The following is a 26,312-nucleotide window of genomic DNA, read 5'->3' on the forward strand; positions in this document are numbered from 1 at the left end:
TTTCTATTCAAAATTTGCCGACATTTTAATTATGAATATTACAACATCTGAGGTCGTTACCATTATTACGTCAGAGCGCGCGGTCGTGACGCTTGAAACCCATTCATTATCGCTGTCATTCGTTGAGTTTTATTTTCCGAGCTCTGGCATATATGAATAGGAAAAGAGTAAAAACATCAAACTTCTATATTTTGTTCAGTATTGAAAAGGAATGGGTGTCTTTAGAACAGTCCTCTTTGGCTTGGGCGAATTATTAGTATTTCCCATTTCAGACCACGCGTCATTCCCTAGCGTATCATTTCTTTGTTTAACGGTTCCGCATGAGAAGACACATGACTATTGATACAACTCAAACGAAGAATCTCAAGAAAATGATACACTTGGTGTGAAATAGGGAAAAATTACGCCCAAGTTGAAGAGGTCTATTTTTAAAAGGGGATACTGTACTACCCACTTATTTTTGATAAAAGACAAGTGAACAACTTCATCTTTATATGTTCTTTATACTCATAACGTACATCAGTAAACACTTGTGACATGTACAGATATCGAAACTCGAAGAATAAACATATTGTTTATGTACATTACCTCGATAAAGGTTTTCAAAAACTGAGCCATTCCAACCAAAAACCTTCTTTATACGCATTTTCTGGAGCAAATTATCCCGAAAAGAAAGTAATAATACTCAAGGAACAGTGACTTGAAATAGGAAATAAATAGCTTTGGAAAGCTATGCCTGATCAATTTAAATTTAAGCATTTTTTCGTTGCCTTCATAAGACTATGCAGGAGAGCCAAACAGAAAAAGATAATTCCGAATTTAAAACATGAATAGTGTTTTAAGAATTGACTTGAAATTTAAAGCTTTTTTGAATCCTGTTGAGAAGTAAACCACTTGGGCTCCCAGGAGTATCACTGAAGAGAATCTTTCTTGGGTTGATCTCAGTTAATTTGATGCAAGAATTCATCACTATTCAGTTAACAGCAGTTTTCTATCATATTAACATGGTCCTGTTCTCATGATGATGGTGGGGACTGTTTTAGTCCAACCTGGTTAAAGAGTCTGTTCTTGATAACTTGTGACATCAGTCCATTTACTGTCTCAATAGCTGTCTTGCAACTAGAGGGAAAATAAAGTTATATAAAGTGTCTGTGATTGATGATCACTAAGCTAGCCGTACCACAGGGAACCCAGTTTTTTATTTCTACATACAGGACAACATAGGATACCATAGGGGATGGGAATATGTAGAAAGACAACAACGCTCAAATCTAATTGCTTGTATTATTTAGTATACTTTCTTGGCCTCAAATCGAAATGTTCAATGAATGGAATTTTTTCCAGATTTTATCTTTGTCTAGATTTTATATAAATTGGGCTGCCTGTGGTCATCCATGCCAGAGGCACTAGACACTCTAGACACCCCTAGCCATGTGGGATGAGATTGTCACTTACGAGAACGTTCACCATAGGAAGCTTAAACCTTCAAACGAATATTCTTTACTGTTATGATTAGTACCTGTCTTTTGTTGTCTTTGCTAGTTTTCCTTCTTCTTTCTTATCTGCATCCAACCCAAAACTACCTAATCTTCCAACCTGAAATAAGAGAAACCAATACAGATAGTACTTATGATACCACTATACAAGTGAAAACATTATAAACACTTGATAAATAAGCCATTTACCTGAGATTCAGCCTGTTCTAGTTTTTCTGATAAATCTTCTATTTGATGGTTGGTGTACTCGGCATTCTGAGAAGAGTATCATGTATCAGATAGCACCACACATACATCTGTATTGTCATAAAGGAGTATATGATTTCATGATGATGAAGGTGACAATGATGATAATAGTGGTTGTGATGATGGTGATGATGTTAATAATGAATATGATTGCATTAATGATGTAATGTGATGATGGTGAAGATGATGACGAAATTGTTGACAGTGATTGATGTGATGATGTTGAATGATGGTGATGATGATGATGAGATGTTGTGAGTATGATGATGTGTGATGTGATGTGATACACGGATTTGCTGATGATGTTGGTCATTGTGATGTGTGTATGAGATTTGTGTGATGAAGATAATATTATCAATGATGATGATGGTGGTGGTGAAGATGATGACGAAGATATTGTTGACAGTGATGATGATGATTATCAGTTGTGATGGTGATAATGATGATGATGAAGATAATATTATCAATGATGATGATGGTGGTAATGTTGGTGATGATTATGATAATGATCATGAACATCTCAACACACAAAACAGGTGGAGAAAAAAAGGGCAAAAAACATGTTCACCATTTTAGTTGATATAGCAAAGGAAATTTAAGCCAACATGGTGGCAATGATGACTTAATGTTGTTACATGAACCCCAAGAATAGAGTGACCCAAACACCTACTGTTAGTAAACTTGACGAGGAAAGAGTGTTGACCCAGTACTTGTTCCACAACAGGTCCAAGAGTTTCTTGTCCAGGGATGACTTAAAATATGAAACTTCTAAAGAATAATACCTTACAAAAAAAAACCAGAAATAAATCAAAAGAAAACATTTCGGGTCATGAAATGAATATAAAGTATCTAATTAAATATAGAGTGATGTATAAGGTGTGTATGAGACAATTTGGTGTCCCCTTACTGTTTACAATGAACTCCAAAGTCTTCAATCTTGTTCAGAGGTATGGTTTGGTATTCTGATGGACCTTCGTCTGGTGGTTTATAGCCCTGATAGATGCAAGGAATGCAAATGCAAATAAAATAAATGTTTACCTCAATGTATTTACTTTACATATTATCAACTGCATGCATTTTTCCATAATTTACCTTAGGGTAAGTTCTAAATGCACCAAGATTAACTTTTCCTGCAGAAATAGTCCTTGTTGGATCAATCTGTTAATTAAAAAAAGATTAACTGAATCCAATAAGATTTTGTTTAGGAAAATAAGATGTAGGATGGATCCTATTTATGAGCAACTTTTAGGAATATGATCCTGAATAGATTTCTACATATCCCAGGGATAGAATCCTCGCTAAAATCCTGAATAGGATCCTGAACAAGATCTTAGTTCTGATATTAGAACTTAGTTAGATCTTCCTAAGTAGAATTATTTCTTGGTAAATTACATTAACAAAAGAGAAAACCTTACACCCTTAACCAACTAGAAATGCCAAAAGATTCACAGCAGACTGGCAACTGTACATCCCAAATCGCTATAGGCTTCCTATCCTGCACATCCATTTGTTGTTGTTTGTTTATGAGGAACATAAATTTCTTTTGCAAACATATTGCTGAATGATTTACTTACGACAATAGCAACAAAAGGTTCCTGGAACTGTTGGTTGACCATCTGCGTACCAACATCAATACCAGACAGCCAACAACCATATCCTGGATGACTATGGTACCAGCCAACAGCATTCTCCAACCGACCAACCTAAAAAAAGAGTTATATGCTATTATTTACAGCGAGGACACTCAATCTGTTTCAACCCTCTAAAATGAAGCACTAACGTCAAACACACCATGTGATCAATTTACATTTTATTTCCAATTCCAAGCGTCCTCACAGTAATAGATTATATATTAGATAAATACAAAACCCAAACACTTGGTTCATAAATTTTAAAGAAGACTGCAGTGCCTGATGGGAAGAAACAGTGGCATACCCCCCTAAATGTACAATGCCTTCCCTGTATTGTGATTGGCTGTCAAAGTGCATCAATTTTTAATTGGCGATGATGGATAAGATTGAATATATGATATATTTCTTAATAACTCACCAATTTTGCTGACTCAATATATGCTGCCATGTATTCATATGCTGCAGCCTGTGCATTAACCCTTGTTTCTGTTCCCTCCACAGGTAGAGCGAAGGCATCCATCACCATCATTGTGTTCCCATCTACCTTACCAAGCATCAAACCCATGACCTCTAGGTTACCACCTGAACGAGCATGCATTACCTGTCAAGGTATAGAAAAAATGAACACTTGTGAGGGATGTAATTTATCATCTTCGTAACTAGTATCCAGAAAAGTGCTTGTCATCATCTCCATCATAATCATCATCAACATCCCAAACATCATCATTATCAGCATCAACAACATCATCATTCTCATCATGTATCATCATCACCATCATGTATCATCATCATCATCATGTATCATTATCCTCATCATGTATCATCATCACCATCATGTATCATCATCATCATCATGTATCATATCATCATCATCATCATCATCATCATCATGTATCATCATCATCATCATGTATCATATCATCATCATGTATCATTATCATGTATCATCATTATAGTATCCTCACTATCAACATGTATCATCATCATCATCATGTATCATCATCATCCTCATCATCCTCATCATGATCATTATCATCATCATCCTCATCATGTATCATCATCATTATCATCATCATCATCATCATGTACCATTATCCTCATCATTATCACCATTATTATCACCATAATAATATAATAATAATGATATAATATAATATAATTATAAAGCGCATATCCAGGTCTGCTCTAGGGGCGTTTCCTTCCTTTTATTTTACTTCCATCATCACCAACAACATCACCACCATATATATTCTGTACAACAAAGGGGTTATAGTTACTGACAACCCTCGGATATAATTTTATTTTAAAGACAGTAGGACATACCGAATCAATCCAGTCAAATAACAACAATGTTTTTATAAGTATTTTCAATATCCCTTTGTAAATGTTATCATTTATTCAGCCTTACCATCTTCAGTAAAGCTAGAGCTGATATCTTTATATACTTGAAGTAATTAGGGCTGGGAAAAAAATAAAGGGAAATATAAAAACTTATAAATGACATTAAACTTTTTTTTGTACAAAATATTGCGATTTTACTTGTTCATCCAAGGTTTGGCTTGTAAAATCTCTTGTTGTTGTTGACGGTCGTATTTGAAGATTTCATCAACGCTGTTCACCGTCTCCATGTTATTGGAAAACTCCCACGTTTTCATAGCCATTGCGCTGTCCATCTTATTTTTCCTCTTTTTGATCAACGAGAATAAAGAAGAAGAAGAAAAACAAAGATGGCGTCCAGAACTTCAGACCTTGAAATACCACAGGAAGCCCAGCTGGAAATAAATTAATCATTCAAATAAAATAATTTAAATCAAATAAAGAAATAAAATTTATAAATAACTGTAATTCATTTATATTTATTGCTAAATCAAGGTAATAAAATAACAATTACATACTCAAGTAAGAGAAAACTACGGATTGTATTTATTTTGAATGGGTTAGCTGTGGTAAATCCCCATAATGCATTTCAGGCCGTCTCAGAAGGAAAGGACGCCATCTTGCGGTAAACAGAAGAAGAAGAACACAAGACGTGCTGAAAAACCCTTCAAAAACTACTCCTTATTAAACACATATCACTTCAATTCAAGGACAAAATACTTAACACAATGGGTGATGTGTACGCGCAATCGGTAAGCCTCCTTTGATTTTAGAAAAAAATATTTCTTTGACTAAATAATACCTCAAAATTCGAATTGTCACACTTTTTTTTTTCCAAAGGATTTCATTTTCTGGTTTTATTCTTCTTTACTCTCGTTGCGTGATTGAACGAGGAAGAAAACTCTATGGTCTAATCCCCTGTTAAAGTATTTATAAATGTTTACAAGCCCCTACTTGTGCATGAGATTCAAAATACGAAAAAATACTTAAATACAAATAATTGTCAAAAAGAAACCTTTCTCCTTCAAAAGTATACGTATTTGAAACACAAATTCAATTTACACTTAATTATTAAAACATCAAGCTTCAACACGGATATGTTATCGCCTTGTAGGATGTGCTTTGTAGTGGGAAAATTGTCCTGATCTTATCATAAAACTAAGACCAAAGAACAAATATCAAACGATTGGAATCATACTAACACCTGCTAAAAAATCCCTTACCTATCTACTTATACCACGATACAGAAAATGCTTCTCTAAGTAAAAATGATAATAGTAATTTTTTTTATTTATATTGAGTTATATTTTTTTGACAATATTTGGATTTTTGGATTTTACCTAATTATTCCAGAGATGTACAAATAGGATAGGCTAAAAATTAGATTTAATAACATATAACCTAAGTAGATTACCTCCTATTGATTGTTATGCTTGTCTATAATACTCTTTTCTTTTTACTCTATACAAATCTAAATTGTCTAATTTCTCTCTAACTTTTACAAAAAAATCTTATTTGTTTGTTATTAAATTTAAAAACAGTTTTCCATTTTAGATAATGTGATATAAACACATGGGATGCTGATAGAACTTGAGTCAGAGAGAGAAGTATAGGAAACCATGACATGAAGTAGAGTGGTTTCTTGCTTCTCAACTGTGTTTTATCAGTGCCCTGACTCAGATCAGCAAGTGGAGTTTGCTAGCTCTATTCCTAGATTTGAGGTTTTCCTCTATTTGGGAACCAAACATAGTAAATTCAATTTCAAGATGGCCATAACTAGTTTGTTTCTTTGATATCTAATGCTATCTGTGTATTGCATTACATTTATGGAATACCTTAAAGTGCTTATAAGCCTTTACACAATATTTTCAGAATTGAGTCTTTAAATAGTGAATAGTTGATTGTGAAAATAATTCGTCATTTGAATGTCGGGTACAAAGGTTTATATTCCCAATATGTAAATGACTATGACGTAACATAAGGGATTTGAGTTATTTTGTGGCAACTTTTAATATTGAACGCTGGACATTTTTTGAAAAAAAATTTGTAAGAACCTTTACGTGAGTCACGAGTAAATTAGGGTGATGCTTTTAAAATACTGTATTCCAGAACGAGTGCAGTGTTGTATATTAAATGATCCCTTCAACTATTCACTATCTAAAGAATCAATTCTGAAAATATTGTGTAAAGGCTTATGAGCACTTTAAAAAATTTTTTAAATGGAAAGATATTTTCTCATTTATATACGATAAATCTTTGCCTTACTAAAAGCAAGAAAGTATTTTAAACAGAGGGTGGCCAGTGCAACCCACTGAGTCACTCTATTAGTTTTGAATCTTTTCACGAGAATATCATTCTCTAGGTTAAGTCTATTATTTCATTAAGGCCGCCCTGTTGGAGATCATAATCAAATTTGAATTCAGAATTTTTATCTTTTTATTTTATTACAAATTATATTTAGTCAGCAAATAAACTTTGAGGTCTTATAATTTTAAAATTTGTAAATATACTGATAAACCCCTGCAAAGATGTTTTCATTTATTAATTTACACTGTAGATTTAAGAAACACAGAGAATATCATAGATGTATGCTTTATAAAAAGTATGTTTCCTTGTAAACAGAATCAGTCTGAAGCCGCTCAGCTCCTTGCTACATTTTGGCCTCGGCAGATGCAAGACATTAGAAACATGAATACAGTAAGTATTTACTGAGATATACTTTTAGATATGAAAGGTTATAGGATTTTGGGTGGCACAGAGATACACCACTTTTTGTGTTTTTGAGTTCTGGAGCCAATTTTTCATATTATAATCTGGGCTTTCACTTACTGTAGATTAGAGCATATCTCTGCTGTGATGGTGACAATGTCGTAACACAATGATAAAAGGGTTTTCGATTTTAGGGAGGAACAAGTATAGTAACAATGATGTATGATGTTCACTATAGGTGGTTGGGCATATTGTTTTCCCATTTCAGACCATATATCATTTCCTTGAGAATAAGATTCTTTGTTTGGATTGTATCCATATTCACTTCTCATGCACAAGCATTAAACAAAGAAATATACTCTATGGAATGACACATGGTCTGAAATGAGAAAACATTATACCAAAGGTAAAGAGAAATATTATAAGCTAAGGGAATGAGGAAGCAAGTAACTTTTATTTTTCTCAGTCATTAATTAATTTATTTCTTTTACTCAAATCCAGCAAGACTTCAAAATCCAAGAACTTCCTCTTGCACGGATAAAGAAAATCATGAAACAAGACGAGGAAGTAAAGGTGAAAAATCCTTTCGTAAAAAATATTCTGTCATCTTTGCATAATGAAATGTATTTATTTTTTGAGGAAAAATAAGTAAGGTTTATTAAATAGCATTGACATATCTTACAAATCTATTCTTTTCTTACCTTTCAGATGATCAGTGCTGAGGTAAGTGTGTATACTATTGTTTCTTTCTTTGACATCTGTGCATTCCCAAGACTTCATAGTAGTCTTCCTTCATGCTATTTGATATTTTTAATCTTAAAATCAACTTGAACTACATGTAGTATGAAAATTAGACTTAATAAATTCTGATGCCAAACATGTTATGGTTGGATTGCAGGCTCCAGTTCTGTTTGCTAAGGCAGCACAAATATTTATAAATGAGTTGTCATTGAGGGCATGGATTCACACAGAGGACAACAAAAGAAGGACTTTACAGGTACAGTATTGCATTGCTTTGGTATACAGTAGTATCAGGGGAGAATCATTAATGTCAATGCACAAAAGAAACCTTCATATGTTATTGATACCCTAGTCAGGGCACGGCTAACTCACAGATTGAACTCTGAAACAACCTCTGGGCTGATCTAAGTCAGGGCTAGCCAACACACAGATTGAACCCTGAAACAACCTCTGGGCTGATTGATTTAGAAAAAACCGGAGACCCCAGAGGCAAGTGCACCAGCTCTATACCACCCTTAGTGAGTGACCACTGCATCTCAGTGCTAAGGAATGCTTACTTTTAGTAATGTTGGTTTGCAGCGTAATGACATTGCCATGGCCATCACCAAGTTTGACCAGTTTGACTTTCTTATTGATATCGTTCCAAGAGATGAACTGAAGCCAACAAAGAGACAGGTAAAGAGAAATGCAACTGAAAACAATCCTAGCTATCGTCCTTTCCATTTAATACAGATGGCTAATGATTCAGTACCATCTTTACTGTTTTGTGTTTATCCTTTGTAAGTAAAGTCATGATCATGATCACCATCATTATTAACGTTATTATAGTCGAGTGTAGATACATAGCAACTATATTTTCTTAATTTATTTTAAAAGAACTAGTTACATTTGTGAAAAGCATAGAGATTTTCTTGTTTATGATATTTTAAAAACGTATTATTATTATCATCATCACAATAATCATCATCATACAACAGAGTGGTCTCTTCATTTCTTTTCTTTTTTATCAATTTAGGAATCAATTCGTCAAACAGTTGCACCTGAACAAGTCCAGTACTATCTACAGCTTGCGCAACACCATGCCGTCTCCTTGCAACAACAGCAAGTACAACAGGCACAAACAGTGCAGGCTATACCAGGACAGGTGCCACAGCAACAGGTAGCAGCGGCAGCAGCTGCTGCTGCTGCAGCTAATTCAACTACTCAGGCTCAAGTTATCATCACCAGCCCTAATGTGGTCCCCCAACAAATTGTTAGCATGGCGACGGTAAGAAGTAGATTTAACCCCACTATCCCCCCCCTCCCCCTCCCAAATGAATTGTTAGCATGCCTAAGTAAGTGATATATTGGAACCCCAATTCCTTCCTAGTGTCCCCAAACAGCAGTTCAGATGGTTTAGTCAAAGACTGTTAAAGGTGCACTAGGCTGCCACTGTGTGACCATGAATGATCACAAGGCACACCTTTGTGCAAATAAAAGTGTTGAAACATCAGTCTTTCTAAAAATTACCCTTATCCAGCCAATCAATACACTGAATCAAAATATGGTGACCAATTTGAATAACTATTGTTCTGCACTGACTAGCCTCTCATTCATGTGAAAACGTTTTTGTGTTTCCACATGAACACGAGGCTAGTCAGTCGCTTGTCAGCGCCGAACAATAGTTATTCAAATTGGTCGCCATATTTTGATTCGATGTATATCAACGCTTATTCTTTATGGAATTCGTTTAACAATGTATTACTATGTGTTTTCAGACTCAGCCACAGACCATACAACAACCTGCACAGGAACAAGGAGACGTACAATACACAGTATGTAAAATATAACTGATTCACTGGACTTATTTGCTCACTATTTTGTATTACCTTCACGGTTAAAATGTTCCAAGAACTATTTAACAATAATTAAGAGTTTCTATTCACCGAATCGAAATGTAGGGTGTTATTGAAAATGTTGCATAGAGAGAGTGTTTAAACTTGAGACACCCCTGAAGATGCATGTCTGTCAAGAAATCGTTCTTATACATATATTTGTCCATTTTCCAGCAAATACATTTCAACCCGGCACAAATGCAGTACTTAAGGCTGCAACAACAACAAATACAGCTACAACAACAACAACAGCAGCAGCAGCAGCAACAACAACAGCAACAGATAGTAGTAACTCAACAGCAACAGCAGCAACAACAAGTCGATCAAGCCCAGCAACCAGCACAAGTAACGACCGCTCAACAACCAACAGAGTTTACTTTTACATCAGGAGGTCAAGTAAGTCAATATCCTCATTTGTTGCTATGTTACCCCTTCGACTAGCAGTGCAACACTGTTTTTGTTCCACATATTACCCGAAACTTTTGGGGTTACAAAGTGTATGTATCTCTAAGACCAACTTCCGGGTTTTCTTCTTAAGGTTTCAAGGACATCATTGCCTTTCTTTTAAGGTGTCTGAATTTTGTTTCTTCAGATATATCAAATCCAGCAGAATCTGCATTCGGGCACGGCAACCGCAGTAGCGATAGGAACAGCACCTCAACAACAACAGCAACAACCACAACAGACATTTATCCAGCAACAAACAACAACAGAACAGCCAACACTCGCCACAGCCGAACAGCAACAACAACAACAAACACAGCAACAACAGCAACAACAAGTCCAACAAGTTCAACAACAGCCGCAGCAACAACCACAACAATAAGGTAAGAATCGACCGGAATATTTGCACTGATTTTCTCGAAAATCTAAACATATTTTTTCTCTTCTTATTACCTACAGATTAAAACTCTTTGCTCCCATTCTGGACCGCCATCCTTTGCGAACATTATATACTCCTGCTAGAACTTGCTCGTCTCCGTATATATTCTCTATAGCTGCTGTCTTCTGCATTCGACTATCATCAATGAACGACATCTTTTACGCTCTATCGTCTTTCCCTACGTCGCGTGATAGTCTAGTGAAAATCACATGGCTGGTTTATAAGTATCACGTGTTAGGTAGCTAAAATTATAGCATGTATCCTGCTCCATGACTACAATCATCTCTTCAATGTCCGCTTTTTGGGCTGCCTGTGGTTGCTTGAAGCGCACGGGTTCTCAACCAAGAACGACCAAAAAAAGTTGTATATTTAATCTGTATGTACAAATAAATACAAAAAATGTAAAAAATTGCGTTTATGTTTTTTTTTTCCTTTTTCCCAATGTTTTAGTCTCACTTTTTTTTCCCCTATATCTTCCTTACTTTTCCTTACTTTTCCTTTTTTTTCTCTCTCTCTCTTTTCTGGTTTTCTACTATGTTAAAAAATTTTGAGCGAATTATATTCAATTGTGTGAATAAAAAATAAAATAATGTCAGAAGTGGGACTCGAACCCACGCCTCCATTCGGAGACCAGAACGCCCGCTCCCAAGCATCTTGGGAAGGATTTACCTTGAGTCTGGCGCCTTAGACCGCTCGGCCATCCTGACAACTATGACAATAAATCTAAACAATATTGTTAAAATCAAAAGCACTTCTGGATGAAAGCCTCGAAAGTTATTACAAGTTTTTCTTTGACTCGCATGGCCCCAATTTCAACCGAAATCTTAAAACTTTGCACAAAACGCCATGCAGAAACGTTGCGCAGATGCTAGGAAGCATGATAAAGGTATACCATAAATACTTTATGACTGAAAATAAGAGAAATGATGTTAGAAGTGGGATTTGAAGTCATTCACTTGATCATCCTGTTTCATGAAATATGACGTAGGAGCGATGACGTCATCACTCATCAGAAAATGATCCATTTCACAAATTGGTTTTATTGATTAGCGCAAAACATAGAAAAAACCTCTTAGATATATTAATCTTTTCCCATAGCAACCGTGGCTGGTAAATAAGTAAGTACCCCCTTAAATGTCAAGGAGACACTTCAAGAAAATTCCAGTCGTAGTGAAGTAGAATATAAAGTTCTTCCTTGCTACCATGGCGATATAACTATAAAACAAACAGACTAGTCCCCTGTAGTGCATTGCTTATTTTCTCTCGATAAAGAGTTTATTCCATTTTCGGAGTTTACATATATATACGAGAGATTAACGAACCTGGGTCATACGTTTTCGAGGCCTTGCCAACCAAGAATATTATAAATACTTAACTTAAGGTTAGTCTCATTTTCACCGAAATTGTAATCTTCAAAAGGATTTTATGAATGTGAATGTAAAACTGTATACAACACAGAGCTGAGTGAATCATGGTAAAGCTACTTGCATCAGTTATTTTTTTCACTCTGAGGTTTTCTCTTACCCTTGCTATCAAACTCAGGTTAGTGACTTATAGAATTTTTATTTTTAAACAAATGAGTTACCAAATTTATACGATTTTAACTATCAAACATAATTTTACTGCAATGAATATTTCAAATTTCAAATCTTGGCTCGACGCTTTAGTTTTTCTGTCAAACGTTACATAGTGTTTTCGCATCGAATACAATAATGACATAATATTTCCTAATTCAGAAACATAAAAATTTAAGAACGAATACTCAACTTTTTTGCATTTTTAAGAGTAAAAACATCTTTTTGATTATTTTGTTATTTGAAATTTTTCTCGCAATGTTTTGGTATATTTTTTGAGCGCTAAAGAAGAAGTTCTAGAATGTTCGACAGATGTTACCATTTTTCCCTTCGTCTATATATCACGGCACGGGGTCTTGAAGCATTGAGAATAAACTTTATAAACATCGTACTAAGTTCTTCATGTATAAAAAACTTTGAGATTATTCATGCAGAATTCGTATGTTTTGTAAAGTCTATTATAGTATATTCACAACGTTATAATTTTTCAAATTTTAATTAGTTTTCATTTAAGATTTGCTTCTTTTTTTTACGCTTTTAACATGCAACGTACAACTTGCACAAAACCTTCACCAAGCTTTTTGGGAAAAACTGCGTGTCGACTTATCTGGTGTCACCGATAAACAAAGAAATATTACTCAAGCGAATAATATGTGTTCGAAGATTAAAAAAGAAAGTCCTCAACTCAAGACGACTGAATATCAATTTAAAATAAATTATACAAAATATTTACTTTCAAATTTCGCCAGATATAATTTACTTCTTCCCACTCAACTCTTCAACGATATCCGGTGTGACCAAGAATGGTTCCTGCACCATTCTCACCTCCGCTTCAATCCAAGGCTCTGCACTTACTACAGTAAAAGGGCCCGACTCATCACAGAGCGATCCATCAGTGAATCTTGCTCCAGACAACTGGGTCAATCTTGGAGATTTCAGCGGCACGTGTATCAGTAACCCTGGGTTGTGTACTAGTGGTATGACAGTTGTATTCTGGGTTCGTCTAAATGCCAGTGGGTCAGGAGACAGGCACATCATCAGTACAGGAAGGATGGATACATCAAGAGGGCTTCAAGTGTTCTACACGTAAGAATCGTGACTAAAATACTCATCAGTATTGAGGAAGGAAGGAAGGAAGGAAGGTAGGAAGGAAGGAAGGAAGAGGGGAAGGAAGGAAGGAAGGAAGGAAGGAAGGGAGGAAGGAAGGAAGGAAGGAAGGAAGGAAAGAGAGGTTGGAGGAAGCGCTAGCCAGGAAGTGATAAAATTTGATCAGTCTTGTTATATCTAAGTACCACATTCTCAATTCCAGGAACTCTCACACAAACGTCATCCTGTGTGATGGCACAAAACGTTACCCAGCAGAAATCTCATTTCCTGGTGATTGGACGCACGTAGTTGCAGTTTACAATCCTGCTGGTACAACAGCTGCAGACAAGTTCTACGTGTATGTTAACGGTACACATAAAGAAACGGCCCGATACGAGACGAGTTGTACACACGCTGACACCGAAACTAGCTTGTTGATTGGCCACGACAATACGAGCGCTCTCTTTGGCGGAAGACAGGTTGCTCTATCGCAATTGGCTTTCTTCTTCAGATCATTAAACCGAACGGAGGCTCAACAGATATATTCTAACCCGTCAACCGGTAGGACTTTATTAGACATCCATCTATAGAGCATGTGCATGTTACGTCATAGTCGCCATCTTGGTTGACGATAACGAAGCATTCCTCATTAGCTTCTCTCGTTAGATCAACTAAGATGGCGGCTGTCTCATTGTTATTCATAGCTCAAGGGATTTTGAGTCACATATGGTAACACACACTCTATTATTTCTAATGCTACAGAATTTAAATACCACGTCCAAGGTGAAAAGGGCTATATTTATCAATTGTTTCTTCATTTTCTCTTTCAGGAATCCAACTGAATTGTCCAGGTAAGAAATTTTTTGCTCAAGATTTCGGAGTAGTTAATTTAGTTGTAGTATTGATGGGTTGCAAGCATTCCCAACAGAGTTAAAAGACAAAAACATAGCGGCCATTGTGGTACCGTTAACAATGGATGCTAAATGTTTTTGTTAAATGGTACCAAAATGGCCGCGATGACGTAACATGCAAACGAAGAATAGGCTCATATCGGCAACTGATAAACGATCGATCGCTACTAATAGCAACCAAGCCCATGTCTTATCTGATACTCTCAGACCTATACTGATGAACTTAAGGTTGGCGTGCTTCCTGGACTCTGCGCAGCGTTTGATTAAAGATCAATGGTTGTCGCCCTCGACGTTCGAGGGCGACTCGCGTTTTTTTATTTCATTTCTCTGCAATGAGTAATGTCGGCTCATCAATATTCATAGAGCCTACGACTACAGCAGCCTCTACTATAGCTAGTGCCTCTCCTACAACAACTGCTGCCCCTACCACTGCGGCCCCTACCACTGCGGCCCCTACCACTGCGGCCCCTACCACTGCGGCCCCTACCACTGCGGCCCCTACCACTGCGGCCCCTACCACTGCGGCCTCTACTGTGACTACCACTGCGGCCTCTACTGTTGCTACCACTGCAGGGGCAGCTTCGATCACGTCTAGTGCCGCTACTGGAGCAGCATCATCATCCAGTACTGCTGGTGTTACTCCTACTACTCCTACAGGATCGTCAGGATTACGTACGTAGTTTCACAGGCACATGTTTGTTAAACAATATACCCCTTGCATGTGACGTCAAAGAGGAGCTTAATTCGGATGAGGGCAAAACAAAAGAATTTCAATCTCATGAGAATTGGGAACCTATTGTTATGTCCTCCAAATTGAGCTGCATTCCAACGTGCTGCAAGGGGTCTATTACATTCTTAACAATAAAAAATACTCTTAGCTCTTTTAAGCGCGAACATTGGTGAACTCAGCATTCTGGTCCATATGGGGTCCTTCTGGGTAAAGTAAGCGGAATAATTGAATGGAATCTCGTACACTGGAAGTGAAATGTTGGTTAATGGAAATAGGAAATAAAAATGAAAAGTGGAATGAGTTTCGAATAATGTCGCTAAAATTTCTCGGGAATTATAGAACTGGGGACCTTCGTCCTTTATCTTGAAAACAAACATCTCAGTTGGTCATTATATTTTACAGAGCGCTGCTCTTATCCAAGCTTTTTTTCTGAAAATATTTCAACATTTTTAAATCTAAATTTTTCGATTTTTCTCAGCTTCAGGACAAGGACAAGGACAAGGACAAGACAACGATGATAAAAGGCGTCCTCCCACTGTACTCATACTGCTGTCCTTCTCTTTGTTTTTACTTCTCGTCATCGTCATCATCCTCATCATTGGCTGCTGTATCATCGTACCCAGGTAAAGATAGCCTGCAATTCTCGTTGGCCTGCGGTGTTGCAAAGAAGGGAAAAGGCGGGAGAGAAAAAGGGTCTTTAATTTCCAGCTCTTTTTCGCAACACCGCAGACACCCAAACAACGCCACGGGCTAAGGTAATGATGGCAATGCACACTTCATAATGCTGAATTTGGTTGGCTGTAGTGAGTAGGCGGTCGCAATTGTAACTTTGGCTAAAATTGTTCGCTCCAATGAGAGCCCCGATTATTTACTGAGATACAAGCGTTAGACGGGATAAATAAATAAAAACCGGAAAAAATACTTAAATTCTAACTTATGTTGTTGTTTTTTTTAGGGCCAAGGAGAAGGGATACTAGTGCCTTTGAAGAAAGCAACGATAGCTTAATTCTTGATTTGAGTCTTGATTTTTCGATCTTTAATAAGTGTGGATCCAGGAGGGTGTATTTAGTGACTCGCTACCTCCCTTTAGAGGTGAAAATAATAAGAATAAATATGATGTAAAACCTAAGAAGGACGCTATGCGATGCCTTTTTAGGTAACAGTACAGTTACCCCCTTGAAATCGTTCTGGAGTATGCCACGTAAGCAATAGCCATGCCCTGACTTTTATAAGCCCAGAAGTTGTTTCAAGGTATCGATAAGATGTGAATATTTCAATGATAACATAAATCTGGACAGGCGAAGTCATGTCGAGTCTAAAATTTTTGATCATTATCAGTAATTAAATATTTTGAGCACTTTCCTTAAACCTGTCCTTTAATCTTTTATCCTTCTGACTTGGCATACTAGTTTCCTTCAATAATCATCAAGTTTTCTCTCATATAGTATATAGTCTTAGATATAGAGTATTACAGTGGATAAGTGACATTGAATTATCATTATAAGGTAACGAATCCAGATCCCTGCATGTCAAGCTTAACATTCTTTTGAATGAAGTTAGATTTCTTAGATTATAGATAGAAAGGGATATTAATACTCTCCTTATTGTACATTAACACATGCATGACTGATACAGAATTTACTGTAAATAGAAAGGGAAAAGGAAAAAAAGGAATGAAGGAAATGATGAAAGAAAAATAGCTGACAGGAAAAAGGAATAATGCATGAATGCAAGGAAAGAAGAAAGAAAGAGGTTGGAAGGTTTGGGATGTTGCGTTGACTCGGTTACCGTGTCTGTTCTATCAGTAATTCACCAATTCATCTCTCGAATCTTTGTTACCTTATGTCCTTGTCTCACACGTACAACAAATAAGATAAAAGCTTTTTGAAATCTGTCGGTTGTTTTCTCTTTTATTTGCATTACTTCTTATAATTGATCCATCAATTTTCAATCAGAGCCATGTGATACTAGATTATTCTTTCCTTTCTTTCTTTTAGACACGTAGATATTGGGACTAGCTAATGTAGAATCGATCGAGGCAGGGAAGTTATAGACGCTACCCTCCACTCCCCTCCTCCCTCTTTTTGACCTAGATGATTTTTAAATGTTTCCTTATGGAAATAAAATAAGAAGAAAAACGAAAGCCTAGTATGCAAGAGGAGCTATTATAAGTACACATGTCTATGAGTATGCGATTCCATATCGTACATTGAACTATTCCTTACTGCAACTCCTTTGCTACACATACACACACACACATACATACCACCAACATCAGTCTTCTCAAAAAATGCCAGCTGCATGGTGCCGCTGTCTAATTTATTTAGTGCCTGGGGGACGGGTGAGAGCAGAGAAGGAGAGAGGGGCAGAAAGTAAGGTTGAAATGTTCTTACTTCGATCAGTTACATAAGGTATGGTAGTCTTATTTTAACCAATTAAATCCAATTGGAATTTACGACTGCTACAACAAGACAAAGACAATAAGAAACAATATAAACTAAAAAATGCCCGATATATTTGTTCTTTTCTTTTTCAATCCTTGTTTGTTTGTTTGTATTCTTCTTTCCGCTTTCCTTTCCTTTCCTTTCCTTTCTTTTCTTTTCTTCTTTAGCTTGCAGCAGCGCGGTCTGAATTAAATAAGCTGTAAGCTAAGACAATGTGCCAAAAAGTCTTGGTATCAAAAATTGCACTTCTCAATATCCTGTCATCTTGTTTACTCAAAATCTCAAAAACCCTTTTCGACCATTAAATGCGACGTTCAAGGAAAGTAAACAATTAGTACCCAAGGTCAACTTTGTCATATTGAATCGAGTAATTAGACGAAAAACATGTGAGATTTTATTTCGAAATCAAACAGATAAACGAACACTATAACCAAACTTGACTCTTCTCGCTATAGAATGCTTAATGGATGCGAACATTACAGCTGGATAACATCTTAACTGTATCATATAAAAAGGCTTCGTTATCACTTCTGAGGTCTTTCTTTACTTGCGGTTACACCTCGGTAAGAGCCAAGTTTTTTCTGCACATTTTGAAATGCTTTTTCAATTTGGGTTCTGCGTTTGGATTGCTGCTGGATTTCTAAATGCAACGCCCTTGAAAATGCTAAACCTTCAAACAGGTAAGAATTTTGATACTTTTTAACTCAGATTCCAAAGTTTTAGCCTTGTATTCTTAGTTGTTTAATTTTCGAGATTGTCACGAATTAGAATTTAAAACTGAGCCTATAGCAGCGAGCTTTTCACAGAAAAACAAGAGAAAGTGACTTTCTTCCGAAGCTCGCTATGTCGTGTCCTGAAAACAATGATTGGATACTTTTCTTCTAAATTTTTATCTTTTCTAACCAACCTATTCAATGAAGTGTAGTACTTCCAAAAGAAGGATTTCTGTTTATTGATTTTCTTGATGTTAATAACATTTCCGGATAAGTAAATATAGTGTTTGTTTAGATATAACGGCTTTGTTTAATATTCTTTTATAGAGTCTTATGCCGAAGGAACAAAGTGGGATGTTAAAAAAGCAAGTGGCGAGTCTGTTACTGATCAAATCTCTGTTATAAATTCAGGTAAATAGTATGGTTTTTTGCCTGGAAAATGTTGCGCAGTTTTAGTTGAAAAACGATACAATTAGCTGTCAAGATATCTTCAGTCGAACTCTCCTGGGATCTCTCCATTTAGCTATTTTTCTTTCGCATTGCAAAGCTTGGTTTCAAAAGTTCTATCATCTGACACGTTATTGTTGCTTTAATTGCTGCTTTCTAAACGTTTTCATGACTTTTTCTGTCTGTTTTTTTCCTGTGCTTTTTCACCATGACACGTTTTCGCTTTCTTCTTTGGAACGTTTTTTTTTTTCACTGAAAGGGATCGGAATTTACTCGCGGTTAAAAAAGGGAAGTCCCTAAAAGTCAAACGTGAGGCCTTATAAGTATACTCAGTATATATAGACAGCAGCAGATTCAATTAAAAAATGACGGATTCATTTGTCTATCTGTCTAGCTGTCTGTCAGTGTCTGTCTGTCTAGTTTTCGGTCTGTCAGTCTAGCTATCTGTCAGTCTAGCTATCTGTCTGTCTAGCTGTCTGTCTGTCTGTCTTTTAAGTTAAATTTCACAGGAAAAATATAATGATTTCGCAACAGCCCAATTCCTACATGATTGGGTCCCTTGGGTAATCTCTTGAAGCTAATTTTTTTCTTGTCAATTTAGAACTAGGCCTGGATCTATTCGAGGGGGATATCATGTTGATGGACATAGATAAAGATAAAGTCGACATGACAGACGAAGGTGACGTGGATGGAGACTCGTCACGCAATCGTTACCAGAGGAATGTGATGCGTGACAAGCAGGCACTGTGGTCGAACAGGGAAGTACCATACGAGTTTGACTCAAGCATACCAGGTGAGAAAGTTAATCCGTCTTGAGTAAACTAATAGGCTGTGTGCATTATCACGTCATATACTACGACGACCAGAATTTCTTGCGCTCTTCCTTATTTTTTTGTTATCTTTTATCAAGTGTCATATCACAGTACGGTCATGGCGGCCATAGACGAGTTTCATCTCAAGACTTGTTTGAAGTTTAGACCAAGAACCAACCAGTCAAACTGGATTGTCTTTATTCATAAAGAGGGGTACGTCATTATCAAACCAATCAAACACGTTAAAGTTGTCAAACCAGTCAAACTTGATAATAAGGACGATTTACACGGTACGTGCGATTTTCCTCACAACTGTCGCGCAACATTCTTACGCCAAGTTTTGGCTGCCATTCAAAGTCGTAAGCAAGTTGTACAGTCGATTTGCAAGAAGCAATTCGTGTCGAAAGCATCTTGCGCGCGAGTTGTGAGGAAAAATCGTACCGTGTGAATCGGCCTTTAAAGTCATCAAACAGTGAATCTAGTCAAACTAGTAAAGCCAGGCAAACTAGACGAAAACAAGTTAAACGAGTAACCAGTCACACTAACCAATCAAAGATTATTTCTCTTCCAGTTGCTGGTCAACCGTCGGTAGAAAGTATTGGCGCGTAAATTACGGACAGGAATTGTCCCTCGGTCCTTCCTGTAACAACATGGAAACGGTAATACACGAGTTAATGCATGCTATTGGTTTCTGGCATGAACACAGCAGAACCGACAGGAACCAATATGTGGAGGTGCTGTGGGAGAACATCATTGAAGGTGCCTAAAGCGAAGAATGCTATATATGGTCATGGCCGCCATCTTGGTTGAGTTTAACAAAAGGTTTTCCTTTGGTTATGTCATCCAACATGGCGGCCACGTCTTGTGAATTTTCAGTTTTTCTCTTGTCAATAATCACAAAGGAGTAATTCTAAAAGAATAATAATAAATTCCCATACTAATAGCGGGTATTTTAACGATCGTTTTGTTTAGAGAAGGCACACAATTTCAATAAATACAAGCACGATATGGTAGACGGTCTTCAAGTACCTTACGACTACGACAGCATCATGCATTATGGAAGAAAACAGTTCTCAAAGAACGGAAAAGACACGATAAGGGCCCTTCACGACCCAAACAGGCCGCTGGGAACCACACAGGGGTTTTCACCGACTGATCTTCATGAGATTAATTCCATGTATGACTGCAAAAGTAAGTATTTCTTTTTAGTAGAATTTTAGACTTGAATGTAAAGTTTGGCGCGCTGTGATTGACCAGTGATTTTGAGACGAGAATCACTGCTTGAGTGGTGATAATGAGACTTTCCAAGTTTGCCAGATAGGAAGTAATACTTAATCGTTTTTTCATCCTGAATCTTTTCTCTGATATTCAATTCTAAAATTACATCACGCCTCCGCTCGAAGACTCGCGCCTCGGCAAACATTCACCAATAATTGCTAAATATTACTATGCATTTCGTGAAAGATTAAGATGGAAAGACTTGCTCACTTTTTCACTGAAAAAATGACATTTAATGTACTAGGACCGGAATCTATGTCGTTGGAATAGGAAATAATATCACTGAAATAAGAATTATACTATTTTAATAAATGTTCCTTATTCGTTTGTCTCACGATTAAGGCTCATTTGTAGAAAGGATCGCAAAGTTTCGACTGCAAGCTGGATGGGTTTCGTTAGTTTTCTTTTCTTTTTTTAAATCACTCGTAAGAATTTTTTTCTCGTTCTGTTAAAGACACTGCTAAACCTGGATGGAGCCCGTGGTCTAGTTTTGGACCGTGTAGCCTCGATTGTAAGAAGCAGCGCCAGCGATACTGCTTCTCTGACAATCCAGCGGTTGATTGTCCTGGCAACCATCCTTACAAGGTGGAAACTGAGACAGTGGTTTGTAACAATACGGAATGTTATGGTGAGTCGGATTTAGATTTAATATTTGAGTCCGTGGTGATGGACAAAGCGGTATTTCACTGGTGGCAGATCCTGGATGATTTCAGGGTGTGCCTGCTATCTAGAGAGCCCGTATATAAGTTTTAAAATTTCAAATCATAACAAGACATATAGCAACTTCAATAAATACATATTGGATGGAATATGAAAACTATAAAGATTTGCTGCATATTTTTGCACTGGAATAAAAATGAAATTTCATAAATTAGGACTGGGAATTAGATCATCGGGGAAAATAGATAATCGCGAAAAAAATGCTAACATGCTGGGATTTCTCCAAAATTTATCGCACTGCTAAAAGGAATTGGGACACCGTTGTATAGCTTTCCAAGGTAAACTGAAAAAGATCGTATTTAGATGCATTTAACTCTTTCTTTCCTTGTGTTCCTTTCCTACATTTCCCAGCACCAGTCGATGGTCACTGGGGCAGATGGTCTTCTTGGAGTAACTGCACCTCGTGTGGCCCTGGGTACCAGACGAGAACAAGACAATGTGATGACCCTCTTCCCAAAAATGGCGGTTCAAATTGTACGGGCAACTCGACTCAGTCCCACTCGTGTTATCTCAGACGGTGTGGGCTTGGTAAGTCAAACCTTTCTCACGTGTCGGCCATTTTGTCATTTTTTCCCCGCGTTGCCTCGCGTTAGGCCACGCTTTAGGATGAGTTTACCGGTTGTGAACAAACATTGACAAGAGACAATCTACTGAAAGAATAAGAAAAACATGGAAAAATGAAGCTCTTCGATATATTATGGATTAAAATTGTCTCAAAATTATAAACACACGTGCACTATTCCATATTTTTGACTTTTGTTACAGAATTCCTAAAAAAAATTGAACCCTTTTCTTAATGAAAAATAATGCCCCGTGTGAGGATCGAACTCACGACCTTCAGATTATGAGACTGACGCGCTGCCTACTGCGCTAACGAGGCAGTGCTTAATAAATTCCTCAAGAATTGTTCTACTGTCTCCTACTGAGCCTCAGTGAAAATGTTATCGCCAGTAAATGTTGAAATAAGTGTGTTTCTCATACAATCTTAAGCTTCAGGAAAAGTATATTTTACGAGCTCTTAAGGATTTTACTCCCGTGTGGCTTTCGTTGACATCATCCAATCAGAGCGTTCGAACTATAACTATGGCAAATTTTTGAATATCTGTGTGTTGAAGGTCCCGATGATTGTGAGTTTGATTTTGATGGATTTTGTTTCTGGAAAAATGAACAAAGCAATGTTTACACCTTTGACTGGCTGCGTGGGACTGGGGCGACACCGAGTAAAAATACTGGACCAACCGCTGACCACACTACTGGAACAGGTACGAGTTGAAATGTTTAGAAATTTATAAGAAGTGAAAAACAATAGGTGTACAATCAAATTATTGACCTTTTGTTAAGGGCAGCACACTAACCATCCAAGCCACACTTGCTCCTTAAAACAAGTGTGTGAGGTCACTGAGGATCAAACTATGGACCTCTTGCTTAGCAGGCAGCACACTAACCAAACCAAGCCACACTTGCTCCTTAAAACAAGTGTGTGAGGTCACTGAAGATCAAACTATAAGCCTGTTGCTTAGCAGGCAGCACACTAACCAACCAAGCAACACTTGCTTCTTAAAACAAGTGTGTTAGGTCACTGAGGATCAAACTATAAGCCTGTTGCTTAGCAGGCAGCACACTAACCAAATCAAGCCACAAATTCAGATTAATGAAGTTTGAAAACTTGTATCATTCAATTTCCAGGTCATTACTTGTATATCGAGTCTTCCAGTCCTGCTCAACCTGGATACAAGGCGAGGATCATAAGCAAGACTTTCCCGCCAACATCTGGTCGTTGTCTATCGTTTTGGTATCATATGCGGGGCTCGTCCATCGGTGAATTGAATGTCTATTCTCAAACCAACGGGGGTGGGCTGCGTAAACTGTGGACTAGAGTCGGTGAGCAGGGAACCACTTGGAAACTGGCGCAGGTGTCGCTGTTCATTGACTCGAATTACGAGGTGAGAAAATGAATTAGGAAAAGAAAGAAATGAAAGCAAGGGAAAATGTGTGGAAAGGATGGATGGAAAGAAGGGAGAAATCAAGAAAGGGAGAGAGAATAAAGCGAAAATAGAAGGAAAATTAATATCTATGGCTAAAATTTTGATGTTTTTTTATTAACTGTAGTTGATCATTGAAGGAGTTCGAGGAAAGAGTTTTAACGGCGATATTGCACTAGATGACGTAAAGTTCCAGGAACACCCATGCAGTAAGTAACACTCATTCAGTAAGTAATAAAAACAACATCTCTGAGGAGTTTTCAATCATTCTCTAATTCAATGATGTAATTGGTTGGCCTTGGCATTCTCATGAAGGTCAATTCACCTTGGTACTGTTCTCTATTTCAGTGGAATCTCTTGGTTGTTTTCTGGACGGATCTCCACACGCCATTCCTGAGCTCCTCAAGAACTTGAGGCCAGATATCGATTGGTTTAACATGAATAAGACGATTAACGAATGCGCAAGACTGACTCATCTCAAAGGTTACAAGGTAAGACATGGGTTCTTATGTCCTTTATTTTATAGTCTACTGTGTTTTAATAACGCAATAGTTCGAAATTAATACATCATTAGTAACCACTCACCAGGGTTCGTACTCTTTGCGTAACCCTCATCACGTGTTATAATGTTTGCGCAACCATAATCAAGTGTATAAAGCTCGCGCAATGTTATCACGTAATATACTGTTTGCGCAACCTTCATCACGTGGTATAGTATTGTGCAACCTTCATCACGTGGTATAGTAATTGCGCAACCTTCATCACGTGGTATAATTGCGCAACCTTCACCACGTGGTATAGTAATTGTGCAACCTTCATCACGTGGTATAGTGTTTGCGCAACCTTCATCACGTGGTATAGTATTTGTGCAACCTTCATCACGTGGTATAATAATTGCACAACCTTCATCACGTGGTATAATAATTGCGCGACCTTCATCACATGGTATAATAATTGCACAACCTTCATACGTGGTAATTATATAATGCGCGACCTTCAACACCGTGGATATATAATTGCACAACCTTCATCACGTGGAATAATATTGCGCGACCTTCATCAGTGGTATATGTAATTGCGCAACCTTCACCACGTGGTATAGTATTGTGCAACCTTCATCACGTGGTATATAGTGTTTGCGCAACCTTCATCACGTGTATATTACCTTCATCACGTGGTATAGTATTTGAAACCTTCATCACGTGGTATAGTAATTGTGCAACCTTCATCACGTGGTATAATTTGTGTGCAAACCTTCATCACGTGGTATAGTATTGTGCAACCTCATCACGTGTATTTTTGCTCAACTTCATCCGTGGTATAATAATGGCCAACTTATCCGTGGTATAATAATTGCGCAACCTTCATCACGTGGTATAGACTTTGCGCCACCTTGATCATGTGACATACTGTTTGCGCGTTCCTGTGTCACGTGATATACGATCATTCATATCATTTCTGCTTTGCGCAACCGCAAAAACCCTCAAATCAAAGGAGCGAACCTTACAAATTCTACTAACATCAGATTCTGAGAGCAGAGGTGAGAGGCGAGTGTACCCCTGCTACACCATCTCTACCGCCCATGCCTCGTATCTCCAACAGAAATGCTGAATTTTGATGAGCTCTGCTTGTAATTGTTTAGATTTTTGGCATTCAGTTCTACGGCGAGTGCTGGAGCGGTGACATGTCACAAGTACAGTACGACAAATATGGCGTCGCGCCTGATTCGAAGTGTTGGTCAGGTGTTGGTGGACCTGCAGCTTACTATGTTTACCGTATGCCTTAAGAAACAAGATACCCATACGCCCAATGAACTGATTAAATATTATATACAAATACCATATAACATACACCACACTCCTACAACATGTGAATTATAGGATATGACCTAACATATATTATATTATGCATTACCTGAAGGATATACTATGAAATAAGGAAATAAATTTGTCTTCTTGAACCTTCTTGTTCGTCAATAGGATGAAAAAATACGGTCATCTTGAAAACAGGAAAAAAATCCTAAAAATAATGAAAAATAAAAAGACCTATAGTTGGTGTTCCTTTTAAAATTTTTTGCTGTTGTATAGATCCATTGCATTGATTTCCTAGAGGAATTGTTCTGAGAACAGTAATAATAATAATAATAATAATAATAATAATAATGATGATGATGATGATGATGATGATGGTGATAATAATGATAATGATAATAATAATAATAATAATAATAATAATAATAATAATAATAATAATGGGAGTCTCTTATATAGCGCATTTCAAAAATCTCAATGCGCTTTACATTTACGACCAGTGGAGGACTTTACGGGCTGCATGCTAATAGACCCTCTTTTGTTATGCAAAACACATTCATTGTTTTCAAGTCCCCCAGAGCAATTCCTCTCGGAACTCAGACGTGCTAGGAGTCTATACTATATACTATTTCAATGGCAAAGCATTTTTATTCAAGGCTGAAATATTTAGGTAAAACATTCTATCACGCGACCAACAAAAATCAAGACGTCTGAATTTTTCAACGGCGTTCCGTGAAGTCACAATGATACTAACTATGAAGTATGGCAAATTTGTTGACGGAAGCCAAAAAACATACCTAATTACAGCTTGCTTCTGGGTTGCGTAATTATGAAAATTGGTCTCGCG

The 26,312-nt window shown here is 37.1% G+C and overlaps 4 protein-coding genes and 2 non-coding genes across 7 annotated transcripts; 3 read left to right on the forward strand and 3 right to left on the reverse strand.

Annotated features, from left to right (window-relative positions):
• Nucleotides 1-483: 483 nt before the first annotated feature.
• Nucleotides 484-5,135, reverse strand: LOC116287317 (COP9 signalosome complex subunit 5). The gene is made up of 10 exons (XM_031693982.2): nucleotides 4,913-5,135; nucleotides 4,782-4,833; nucleotides 3,792-3,974; nucleotides 3,317-3,445; nucleotides 2,835-2,900; nucleotides 2,650-2,735; nucleotides 2,413-2,524; nucleotides 1,686-1,751; nucleotides 1,520-1,596; nucleotides 484-1,119 (listed from the first exon to the last, which is right to left on the reverse strand). The coding sequence occupies exons 1-10, from the start codon at nucleotides 5,044-5,046 to the stop codon at nucleotides 1,017-1,019; spliced, it is 1,008 nt and encodes a 335-aa protein (XP_031549842.2). The 5' UTR covers nucleotides 5,047-5,135; the 3' UTR covers nucleotides 484-1,016.
• A 215-nt stretch (nucleotides 5,136-5,350) lies between these two features.
• LOC116287247 (nuclear transcription factor Y subunit gamma) lies at nucleotides 5,351-10,901 on the forward strand. The gene is made up of 10 exons (XM_089032293.1): nucleotides 5,351-5,502; nucleotides 7,373-7,447; nucleotides 7,961-8,032; nucleotides 8,168-8,182; nucleotides 8,358-8,456; nucleotides 8,780-8,875; nucleotides 9,216-9,467; nucleotides 9,958-10,014; nucleotides 10,249-10,470; nucleotides 10,667-10,901. Exons 1-10 carry the CDS (start codon nucleotides 5,479-5,481, stop codon nucleotides 10,898-10,900), a joined length of 1,146 nt encoding a protein of 381 aa, XP_088888419.1. The 5' UTR covers nucleotides 5,351-5,478; the 3' UTR covers nucleotide 10,901.
• Nucleotides 10,902-11,547: 646 nt separating this feature from the next.
• Nucleotides 11,548-11,664, reverse strand: Trnal-caa (transfer RNA leucine (anticodon CAA)). Its single transcript has 2 exons — nucleotides 11,627-11,664; nucleotides 11,548-11,593 (listed from the first exon to the last, which is right to left on the reverse strand). It is a non-coding gene; the product is annotated as a tRNA-Leu (tRNA).
• Nucleotides 11,665-12,150: 486 nt separating this feature from the next.
• On the forward strand, nucleotides 12,151-17,150 carry LOC116287248 (uncharacterized). 2 transcript variants are annotated; one of them, XM_089033440.1, is made up of 7 exons: nucleotides 12,151-12,338; nucleotides 13,281-13,617; nucleotides 13,841-14,178; nucleotides 14,448-14,468; nucleotides 14,892-15,200; nucleotides 15,737-15,881; nucleotides 16,214-17,150. In XM_089033440.1, exons 2-7 carry the CDS (start codon nucleotides 13,511-13,513, stop codon nucleotides 16,233-16,235), a joined length of 942 nt encoding a protein of 313 aa, XP_088889566.1. In that variant the 5' UTR covers nucleotides 12,151-12,338; nucleotides 13,281-13,510; the 3' UTR covers nucleotides 16,236-17,150. The 2 variants fall into 2 exon arrangements, with proteins under 2 accessions (XP_088889566.1, XP_031549763.2); XM_031693903.2 differs by having other exon boundaries at nucleotides 12,174-12,338; nucleotides 15,102-15,200.
• A 1,026-nt stretch (nucleotides 17,151-18,176) lies between these two features.
• On the forward strand, nucleotides 18,177-25,614 carry LOC116287249 (meprin A subunit beta). The gene is made up of 13 exons (XM_089032295.1): nucleotides 18,177-18,382; nucleotides 18,743-18,826; nucleotides 19,464-19,655; nucleotides 19,773-19,887; nucleotides 20,246-20,433; nucleotides 20,647-20,865; nucleotides 21,407-21,580; nucleotides 22,024-22,200; nucleotides 22,788-22,934; nucleotides 23,359-23,615; nucleotides 23,782-23,863; nucleotides 24,003-24,145; nucleotides 25,297-25,614. The coding sequence occupies exons 1-13, from the start codon at nucleotides 18,298-18,300 to the stop codon at nucleotides 25,438-25,440; spliced, it is 2,007 nt and encodes a 668-aa protein (XP_088888421.1). The 5' UTR covers nucleotides 18,177-18,297; the 3' UTR covers nucleotides 25,441-25,614.
• Trnam-cau (transfer RNA methionine (anticodon CAU)) lies at nucleotides 22,480-22,552 on the reverse strand. Its single transcript has one exon. It is a non-coding gene; the product is annotated as a tRNA-Met (tRNA).
• Nucleotides 25,615-26,312: the final 698 nt, after the last annotated feature.

This window comes from Actinia tenebrosa, unplaced genomic scaffold (genome assembly GCF_029948245.1).
Source record: "Actinia tenebrosa isolate PJP-AT-01 unplaced genomic scaffold, QUT_ActTen_1.0 PGA_scaffold1__47_contigs__length_23844297, whole genome shotgun sequence".
Classification (NCBI taxonomy): domain Eukaryota; kingdom Metazoa; phylum Cnidaria; class Anthozoa; order Actiniaria; family Actiniidae; genus Actinia; species Actinia tenebrosa.

Bases quoted from the DNA above. Each gene is read 5' to 3' on its own strand.
- LOC116287249 (XM_089032295.1), top strand. From the start codon at position 18,298: ATGCTTTTTCAATTTGGGTTCTGCGTTTGGATTGCTGCTGGATTTCTA. The intron at 20,866-21,406 runs GTAAGTATTTCT...GTTCTGTTAAAG, and splicing joins TTCCATGTATGACTGCAAAA to ACACTGCTAAACCTGGATGG. The intron at 22,201-22,787 runs GTAAGTCAAACC...TGTGTGTTGAAG, and splicing joins TCTCAGACGGTGTGGGCTTG to GTCCCGATGATTGTGAGTTT.
- LOC116287247 (XM_089032293.1), top strand. From the start codon at position 5,479: ATGGGTGATGTGTACGCGCAATCG. The intron at 5,503-7,372 runs GTAAGCCTCCTT...CCTTGTAAACAG, and splicing joins GTGATGTGTACGCGCAATCG to AATCAGTCTGAAGCCGCTCA. The intron at 9,468-9,957 runs GTAAGAAGTAGA...ATGTGTTTTCAG, and splicing joins AAATTGTTAGCATGGCGACG to ACTCAGCCACAGACCATACA.
- LOC116287248 (XM_089033440.1), top strand. From the start codon at position 13,511: ATGACAGTTGTATTCTGGGTTCGTCTAAATGCCAGTGGGTCAGGAGAC. The intron at 14,469-14,891 runs GTAAGAAATTTT...CAATATTCATAG, and splicing joins AATCCAACTGAATTGTCCAG to AGCCTACGACTACAGCAGCC. The intron at 15,201-15,736 runs GTACGTAGTTTC...GATTTTTCTCAG, and splicing joins TACAGGATCGTCAGGATTAC to CTTCAGGACAAGGACAAGGA.
- LOC116287317 (XM_031693982.2), bottom strand. From the start codon at position 5,046: ATGGACAGCGCAATGGCTATGAAAACGTGGGAGTTTTCCAATAACATG. The intron at 4,834-4,912 runs GTAAAATCGCAA...TTTTTTTCCCAG, and splicing joins GCCAAACCTTGGATGAACAA to CCCTAATTACTTCAAGTATA. The intron at 2,736-2,834 runs GTAAATTATGGA...TGCATCTATCAG, and splicing joins CATTTAGAACTTACCCTAAG to GGCTATAAACCACCAGACGA.